Consider the following 9,997-nt stretch of genomic DNA (forward strand, 5'->3'; position numbering starts at 1 on the left):
CCTTTGCACTTTGCATCACTTGACTCCTCAAACACGTAGATAATACCCGAATGCTATTTGGCACCTTCAGAGCCACATAGAGTGTATTTTTTTTAGACAAAAATAGAGTGTAAATCGTATGTGGTGCAAACAAGACCAAATGGCCGACCCATTTAATGCCATAGCGGCAGTCTAGTTCTTCTCGTGTTTTTTTTGTGGTCGGTTCTTTCATGTTTTGTCTCGGTCCATATTTAGGCCGCTTTTGGTTCCTTTTTCCCTTTTATTTTTTTATTTTAATTTCCACGAATTTTTTTATTTTTCAAATTTGCAAACTTGTTTTCCAAATTCGTGAACTTTTTACAAATTCATTTTTCAAGTTCGTGAATCTTTTTCCAATTCACTTATTTTTCAAATTCATGACCTTTTCGAATCCACAAACTTTTTTATATACATGTTTTTTCAAATTGATGTATCTTATTTGTATTCACAATCTTTTTTTTTCAAATTTGAAAAGACATTGGTCAACACAGTCAACGATGAGCCATCAATGCTCCAATGGTCAACTTATGACCGAGTTTTGTCTTGAGAAAATTGACAACAAAACTAGTAGGGACAATCAAGCGAGCAAGCAGCCTGTTCGAGCGGTGTCGTGCTTAATGGGCTGGCCCAAACGATCTCGTGTGTGAGGGTCGCGTGGCAAAACTGGCGCATAAGGTGCCATATAGGAGGTCTCTAGGTAACATGCGGAACACATGAGCCCATTGAGAGTCCAAAGCTACCTAGTTAAAACACGAAATAACTAGTTATTCTACTTTTTCGTACGCTGACAACTAGCGCACTGCATGTACGGCACTTGACGTAACCTGCGAGTTTTTTCTTTTTTTTAGATTCGTTTATTCAAAATGATTTATCTTTTGAACCGTCCGTTCAAATTCCAAATTGTTTTCACTGCTGGATTTCTCGCGTCGAAATCTTAGAAAGTAGATCCAATGTTATTAGGTTTCGATGATTTTTTTCCTAGGATAAAAGCCAATAACCGCCCCCCCCCCACCACCACTACCACAAAAGATGAAAAAATGGCAACAAAAAAGGAATGATGAAAAAAATGGTTGCGGCATTTCACTTTCACCTTTTGAGAATCTGTACTTGCACGAAAAGAAAATTTATGCTTCTTGTGGAAGCACGTTTTGTTTTTCCGAGAAGCAATTTGTGTGCTTGTCGTGGAAGCACAATTTTTTCCCTTTCCCAGAGCACAACAATGTGTTTGTTGTGGAAGCAAATATGTACTTCTCATGGAAGTACGGTTTTTTCCACTGTGTTTCTCGTGAAGCAAATATGTGTCTCTATGAGAAGCACATAGATGCTTCTCGTGGAAGCACATATTTTTTCTATTTTCAAGAAGCTTTCCGTGGAATTAAATATGTGCCTTCAGAAGAAGCAAATATGTGCTTCTCGTGTAAGTAATTTTTTTTCTTTTTCAAAAAGCACAACAGAAGAAAATTTGTGCTGCCGTGAAAAGCAAATTTGCACTTCTCATGAAAGCATAATTTTCAAAAATCCAAAAAAATCACGCGCAAAAAGAATCTCCAAAACGTAGGGAAAATCGTGCGAAAACCAAAAAGCCAAAAAACCTCGTAGAAAACCCCATCTAAAAACCGAAAACGCATACAGAAAAAAATGAGAAAACAAAATTCAGAAAGAATGTTCAGCACGTGACATGTGACGAGGGCTAGACACCACATAGGGTACTCCTAGAGCATCAAAATTGACCCTGTTAGTGCTCCTGTTGAAAAGGGTCAGGGGATGCGCGTGGCGAGTTTCGCGGGCAGCAGATATGAGCTACTGGCATTTCAGAAAAAAAAGATACGAGCTACTTGTGTTCTACTCAAGTACTCAGCATTAGTTGATACATACTCCCTTCGTCCGGAAAAACTTGTCTCAAATTTGTTTCTCAAATGGATGCATTTAGCATTAATTTTGTGCTAGATACATTTATTTGAGAGACAATTTTTTTTCAAAAAAAGGGAGTACGTTATTACGTTACACTTGCAGTTGCAGCGCCACTTGCTTTGGAGTTTGGTTTTCTTGCCGTGAGTTAGCAACCTAACAAGACGTTTTGGATCATGCAGAAAGCACTTGTGTGTACTCCAACCTGAATCGAAGGGCTTGGTTATACTAATTCTTTTTTATATAATAAGAGAGCTCCCTCACCGATTTCATTTAACTGAAATCATATTGTCTTTTACAATCATCTACACTGGTTATACTAATTTGATGTACCACTAAAGTGTATACATATAGTTTCCCAAACATAAACTATGTAGGTAGGTCTCCTGTTGAGCCATCTTTTTTTTTTGAGCATCAGTACAGACACAAGCGCTCGTATACGCGCATACACTCACCCCTATGAACGTACACACGCACACCCTACCCTTATGAGCACCTCCGAAAGACTGAGCCAGCATATCATCTTAAGATTTACGAAGTAACCGTAGGCGCCTCGTCCTGAAAGCGCATCACCGGAAATTCTGAAATAAATTCAGGAATAATGCGAGCACCAGAATTTGAACCCTGATGGGTTGGGGATACCACTATCCACCTAACCAACTCAACCACAGGTTGATTCGCTTGAGCCATCTTTGTTAGTACTACAACTTAATATGCACGGGAAGTATTCTGGGAAACGAAAAGAAGAGCCTCGTCTTTCCAAAAAGTCAGAATATACCGAAAGAAAAAAAAGATTGTAATAATCAAGTAAACAATGGATGTAAAACGAACTAGAGCCGGCCCATTCAACTCAATTTGTACTCATATAAAACTCTCAACATCCTCTTAATATATACAAGTTGCCATTTTCTCCCCTCTCATAAGAAACTTCATCAAGATGAAGATGGGCAGTTGACAAGGAAAGGATCAAAGCAACCAAGGAAAAGAAGCAGCGCAGGGGGCACAGCAGAACTCTTCGAGGTCTCCGCGCTCACCCCGGCGCGCGCGCACGGAGCAGCAGCATGTCAGACGGCCAAGGCCTAGGTGTTCTTGGTCGGCCGGAGCGCGAGGACGAGCCCCGGGAAGACGTCGTCGGGGTCGTGCACGTGCGGGTTCCTCTCCACGATGAACGGGTCGCCGCACTTGTCGCTGATGGTGTGCAGCGTCTCGCCTTCCCCGACCACGTACACCTCGTCGCACGGCCGCGCCGCCGCGCCGCCGAGCCGCGGGCCGCGGAAGTACGCCGCGGCGCCTTCCCCGTCGCCGTCCGCGGTCTCCGCGCTGAGCGCGCCCAGCAGCACGAGCGCGACGAGCGCCACCGCGCACCACCACGACGCCGCGTCCGCGGCCGACACGGCGGCGGCGCACAGCTCCGCGCGCCGGAGGCTGGTCGCCGGCGCGGCCATGCGATCGAGGGAGCGCACGGACCTCGTGAGCGTGTGCGTCTCCGTCTGGGGCGGGCAGAGGGAGGTTGCCTTGGCTGGCTTAGGGGGTTTCTGTGGGGCTGGGCCGCGGGAGGCGGTTTATAACGCGTAACGGCGCACGGACGTGGTGGTTCCGGCATGGCGGACTTTTGTCACGGTTTGGTAAACGTGGGGAGCCCGCGCGGGAGAGGGGCCGGGCGCCCGGGGCAGTGCTGATTAATGGTGCTTATCTTCTTCCCTGAAATAATTTGGTTGCTTGCTTCTAGTACTAAGTACGACATGCCAATTGTGGCACCAATTCAATGCTCCAGTGAAGTTACTGCTAAATTTTAGTACTAGATTTTGTAGAAAATTAATCCCGCATGTAAAATGCTGCGTTATACTAATCATATAGTCATCATTAATAATTCAAGAACTATTCTTTTCTTCCTTAGAGCAACTCCAACAGGCCGACCCAAACGGACGACAATTTCGTCCGCTTTTTGTCCGTTTGGGTCGACCAAAGCTTCCGCATTTGACTCGGCGCCTGTGCCCAACGCTGGCGTGAGACCAGGGCCCGCCCTGAGAGGGGGGAGGGGGGGCAGGGGGGGGCGGCCGCCCCGGGCCCCCAAAATCGAGGAGGCCCTCCCCAGAGTATACAGCTAGGCTATGGCCCAATATGTTTTCCGTGATAAAAGAAAAAAAAATTAAGCTGGACGTCTGGCCTGAGGGCCTCACGCAGCGAGGAAGGACGTGCACGTAGAAGAAAAAACGGACTGATTGATCCCTTGTGATTCTTTCCAGGTTAGTACGTGCATGTCGAGAAAATAGGAACTGATTGATCCTTCCATCCTATCACATCACGCCGTATTCACGCAGCGATCCTCAAGTTTCTAGCGGCCGCCGACGCTTGTGTCATCGCGACTACGCATACGGTGCTCTTTTTTTCCTCTATTCTCCTAAATATAATTTCTTTGCTAATTCAGATTGTCCATCGATTTCAATTCTCGGGCGGCCGTCGCACCTCCGCTGTGCTCTTCGTCCATCAACAATCCGACCTTCCGAGGTATGTCCTATATTCATATTGCGGTTCCTAGTCTCCTAGATGAATAGCTCTTCAACAATAGTCAATTGATGCATTTTTTTTCCAGTATTGTGTCTTATCATGTTGGGAAAGTATCCATTTCGTAGTGATAACAGGAAAATGAAGAAAGCTGCGGATGATTTGGTACAATCACAGCTCATAAATATTCATCAATTTTTAAGTAATACTGGTGCTTCCCCTATTTCAATAAATCCAAATGATGAGTTGGTGATAGTTGTCAAAGAGAAAGGACAATCAACTGATGGGAACTCAGAATCTGATGAGCAAGAAGAAAATGGCGACACCAACATCTTGTGGCTCCGAGAATGTAGGTAATTCATTTGATGCATAGGCATAGTCAGCTAGTGTTGATGAACAACCAGTTTATACTGTTGATATTTATCAATTTATGATCCAAGAAATTTGGATAATCTTGATAGTAAAGCAAGAGCCATCTTAATTGAGAAACGGCCTATGAGAGAAGACAAAAAAATGAAATACCATCTACACGATGAAAATATTTTTATTATGCTCATTATAATAGGAAATTAAGCAATTGAGAGAAACAGTGACTCAAAGAGAATTTAAATGGTTTGGCAACATTATGCGTCGAGAAGAAATTATTAGATAGATACTAACATCACCACCTTCATAAGTGACTTTGAATCAAGGAATAATACAAGAAAATTTTAAGGTAATATATATATATATGTATATCACTTTTTATTGTTAGGATGTCTATATTAAGGGCCCCGAATTTTAGTCTCGCTCCGGGCCCCCAAAATCACAGGACCGGCCCTGCCTGAGACCCATTTTGACGGCGCCAAAAAAATATGAACGCATGCATATTTAAAAAAAGAAAAACATCATTAATTAAACATTAAAGCCGGTCACGAAGGCCGGCGAGAGTCCACGCGTCCATATTTGTATTTAAAAAAAATAAAAACAGCCTAAACTACAAGGCGGCGCGCTGCCCTAGGCGTCGTTGTCGTCGTCCTCGGGATCCGTAAGGTCGATGAGCGTCGGCGCCGGCCCGGCCCAGGCAAACGCCGTGTTCCATAGCGCCGCCATGTCGGGCTGTGCCGGCGCAGGTAGTGCCAGGGCGGGTGGCTGTGCGGCCGCCTGTGCAGCCACGGCCTGGCGCGCCTCCTCCTCGAGGTCGCGCTCGATAATCTTCTCGTACTCGCCTTGACGGCGCTCCTTTGCCAGCCGGCACTGGCGCCACATCTCGAGGTAGGCCTGCTCCTGCGCCGGCGTCGCCCCCAGCCAAACCGGTGGCGCGGACACCCACTCGCGCACCACTTCATTCCAGGAGAAGCACGCGATGGGCTCGGGCTCGGGCTCCGACTTGATGGGGGACGGCGGGGCCACCGGCGGCACCACGCTGTCGCCCGCTGCGGAGAGGGCAAGGGCCCGCGCCATTGCCGCCTCGTAGCGGGCCTCCTCTTCCGCCTCCGCCGCCTCCGCTCTGCGCCGCTCGTCCTCCCCACTCTCCCGGTAGACGGCCGCAAGGGCCGCCTGGTCCTCCTCGCGGACGACCAGCGGCGTTCGCCTCCGGTCGACCTCGCGCACGCCCCGTCGCCTCGCCTCCTCGTGCTCGAAGGCGAACCACCTCGCCCAGTTGGGTGAGTCGGTTGCGTAGGCCCTGTCGAGGCGCTGCTCCGGCGTCAGCAGCGCCCGCCGGCGCCACACCTCCTCCGCGTGAGCACGAGCAGACCGCGGCGCCGCCGACACTGGGATCCTATCTGGATCCAGATGCCAGTCGTGCGGCAGCGTCACGTCCGGATACGACAGAGGCTGGCGGTTCGGCCAGTGCCACTCCTCCCGGTGCACTGGCACGCTGATGCGGTGCCTCTGCCGGCGAGGCGCCGGCGGGGGTGGGAGGAACTCGGAGGGGAAAGGGGTGGCGGGGGACTTGCCCTTGGCCTTGCTGCCGCTGGCGCCAGAGAAGAGGCCCATCCTCGCTGTGGTTGTGGTGGCTAGGGTTTGCCGGCGACGAGGGAGCAAGGTGGGCAGATGGGGACAACGAGTTTGGATGAGGACGGCCCCGCCGCACGGTCGGCTTAAAAAAGGACGAGCATCGTCACTGACGCGTGGGCCCGGCGTTATAAATTAAGCTGGCCACGTGAGCAGCGGGAAGTTGGACGGCTGCCATGTGGGGACGCGGTGGATAGCGAGAAGGCGCGCAAAGCGTCCGTTCGGCGTCCGCGCCGACGCATTTGAGGCGCAAATTTGGGCCGCAAATGCGTCGACACGACGCGACGCAGACGTGATTTAGGTTTGGGTCGGCGCGTTGGGCCACCACTTTTGTCCGCGCCGATTCAAACGGACGCAGACGGACGAAATGGTTCGGTCCTTTGAAGTTGCTCTTTAGGCAAGGAGAGTTGTTTTTTTTTTAAAAAAAAGAAGAAGAGAAAGAGTAGGAGAGGCGGTGCAAATGGAAGAAGCTGTTGCAAAGTAGTATCCCGCACTAGTTTGTATCGGAAAGCAAAACAACGACCCACACCCACTTTAAGCAGTGTTCTACACTGTAGGGAAGTACACCACAGCTCCGTTTTTAGGTATTGGCACCGGAATGGCAATGATTAGCGTAGCCATATTTCCTTTGCTTCATACTAAAGCAGTGTAGGCAGACACCACGAGCCACATGTGTCTTCCGTAAGCAGCGCCACTTAGATTTGGAGCAGCCGCAGGGGACCAAACAACCACCGTGTGTCCGTGTCCGCCACTTGGTACGTTCCTCCCGTCTCGTACGGCCCGGCGGCCACACCAAAGCGTGGGATCACCTGCGCGTGCCACCTCGCCGCTACAGCAACTGTTCACCTACACGGCGCCGTCCGTCGCCTCTGTGCGCGTCCTCGCTCGGGTCTTCCGTTGTGTTCACCCTCGCGCAGCTCGCGTCCAAGGCATGCGTCGAATATTCAGCAACGGAAATCGAGTGCCGGCTGGCCCGGGTTTTCCCGGGAAGGTATGGCCGGCAGCGTGCGTGGACGGCGACGTTCGGGTGGCGACCGGCCGGCGTGTCTGCTTCGCCGAGGCCGGCCTCGCCGGTCCGCGGCCGAGGGTTTGTCGAGAGGGATGTGTGAGGCGAAGTGATGCCCCGGGCCAAGCCGGATGGATCAGAGCATATCCATACCTTGCAACCGAGTAAGTACACGTTCCGGGTAGATAGATAGAACACGCACGCATGGCGTGGCCAAGTATCCTCCTAGATGTCCTAGTCCACCATTGCCTCGTTCTTAACCTAAACCCAAACAAGATCACGAATCAACCTGTGGTTGGATGGTTAGGTGAGCTCATCGGGGTTCAAGTTTTAATACTCATATTTATTCTTGATTCATTTCAGGATTTCCGGCGATGCGTGTTTAGTGGGAGGAAACGCTCGCCTATGATGACTTCATAAAATCTCAAGATGATTTGTCGACTCGGTCCCTCAAAGGTGCTCATAGAGGTACGATGTGCGTGTGTGTGTTCATAAGAATGAGTATATGCACGTATATATGAGCGCTTGCGTCTGTATCGTGTTAAAAAAAACTAAATCTAAACAAAATCAACACAGCAACAACCAGCATGTTTCAGTCCTGATACTTACCAAGAAAAGCTTCTTGTTGCTGCTCATTATTCCGCGTTGAAATGAAACACCTCGACCTGCATAGGCAGGTGGAGAGGACGCACAGCAAAAAATGATGATCAGTTGAACCAAACCTTGAAATTGCCGCAAGGTCACGTTCACGTACGTACGCCCTCTTGATTGCTGTTCGTTCAACTGCTTCTTTTCTACGACGAACCAAGCGTACATTCTCACCCAACAAAGCTACTACACCATGCATGGTCCATGCACGGGGTCACGCCAGGAACGCCGGTTCCCTTAAGTCGGCCAAGCCGATGTGCGTTTTGTTCCCAGAATTTCCAGTCCACCAGATAACGATGCACCACCGACTTGACTCGGCTCAAAACAAAACAAAAATACGACTGCGATTTTGTTCGAACGCTAATTCGGAGTGTCGAGGAATAGTACAAAACTGTCTTGGGAATCTAATTGCTGGAAGAAATCTTCTGCGGGCCCATGCATGAAAGAGAGCGGCAGTCACTAGCTGCAGTACTTCAAAACTTTCTCCGTAGCATATTAATGGCAGGATAATCACACCAGAATCCTAGCAAAGTAGAGAAAACTGCTGGCTGAGCTGTTTCTGCAATTCCGCAATAGCAAAAAATCGGTTTTTTCCAAAATGCTCACCAAAATAAGGTTCCTAGGAAAATAAACCAAAGTATCTCCGTTCGATTATTTTCGTACTCCTATTTCGACGCAAGTAAGAAATCAGATGATAGTGGTCTGTATGTGGAAATAGACCAATAGTTTCTCCTTAGGACAATGCATATGCTCTACGAGCAATAGTTGAGAGAAGCAAACAAATACAAAAAATTGCCGCCAGTGCTATATCTCGCTTATTGCAAGTTATAACTTGCGCTTGCTTAAGAGTCGAAGCATGCATGAGCAGGCTCATTAGCGGGCATTTTTTTTCACTGATTCGGTGTTTCTATTTTGCTTCTTTCTCTCCTTTTTTATCTTTTCTGCTTCTTTCTTCTTTCTGCACCTTTTCTGTTCTCCTTTTTTGTTTTCTCTTTATGTTTGTCATTCCTTTTATAACATTTAAACTTTTTAAAAATACATATTTTTTCTAAAAGTGTGTGAACGCTATTAAAGAATATACAAAACATTTTTATAAGCTTGTGTTTTTACAAGTGTACAAACATTTTAAAAAGATGTGAGCAGTTTTTAAATATATGAACAATCCAAATTACGTGATTTTATTATTTACAAAATATTTATCAAATATGCATGAAAAATCGTTAAAAGTACATGAACATTTCCCTCAAAAAAAGTACATGAACATTTTATTAAATATATGACTATATTTTTACAAATACTTGGATAGTTTTAAATATAAAATATTTTTTAAAATATCAGATATTTTTTAGTGAATGACGAACAATTATTAAATACAAAAACATAATTTTTAATACCTGATGAACATTTTTTAATTACCCAATAAGGATTTGTCAATACATGATGAACATTATTTAAATAAACGATTAATATTCTTAAATATGCAATGAATATATTTACTACATGATTACTATTTTGGAAATACCCAACATAACATATTCTTCATTCATGATGAACATTTCATAAATACGTGATTAACGGAGAATACATCCTACAACCGGGTGTAGTTATACCCACATATCATATACTACCATGTGTAGGGGCAGAGTGTCGGAGGGACAATTCCGGGTCTTGTCCGCCCTTCCAAAAGAATTTGATGCAATGAGCAGCTAATACTACTGTTAAACGCAATTCTATTTACCCGGCCACTCTAATCTTCTAGCCGTTTTTGGCGTGTGTTGCTGTTTATCCCCCCTGACTCCATTCGTTCACGCTCCGCCACTGACCATGTGGTAGTATATACTACTTTACCATTTTTAGTATATTCATATATTATATTTAAGATACTTCAAATACAGTTATATTATATTTATAGGA

General features: G+C 46.8%; 1 protein-coding gene across 1 annotated transcript; it reads right to left on the bottom strand.

Moving 5' to 3' along the window:
• Window positions 1-2,770: 2,770 nt before the first annotated feature.
• LOC123185815 (uncharacterized) lies at window positions 2,771-3,406 on the bottom strand (the record flags this gene model as incomplete). The annotated part of the gene is given in 1 exon segment (XM_044597642.1): window positions 2,771-3,406. A coding segment is annotated over 1 exon segment (401 nt), but the record flags the coding sequence as incomplete, so codon positions are not given.
• Window positions 3,407-9,997: the final 6,591 nt, after the last annotated feature.

The sequence above is a fragment of the Triticum aestivum genome, chromosome 2A (assembly GCF_018294505.1).
Source record: "Triticum aestivum cultivar Chinese Spring chromosome 2A, IWGSC CS RefSeq v2.1, whole genome shotgun sequence".
NCBI classification, from domain to species: Eukaryota; Viridiplantae; Streptophyta; class Magnoliopsida; order Poales; family Poaceae; genus Triticum; species Triticum aestivum.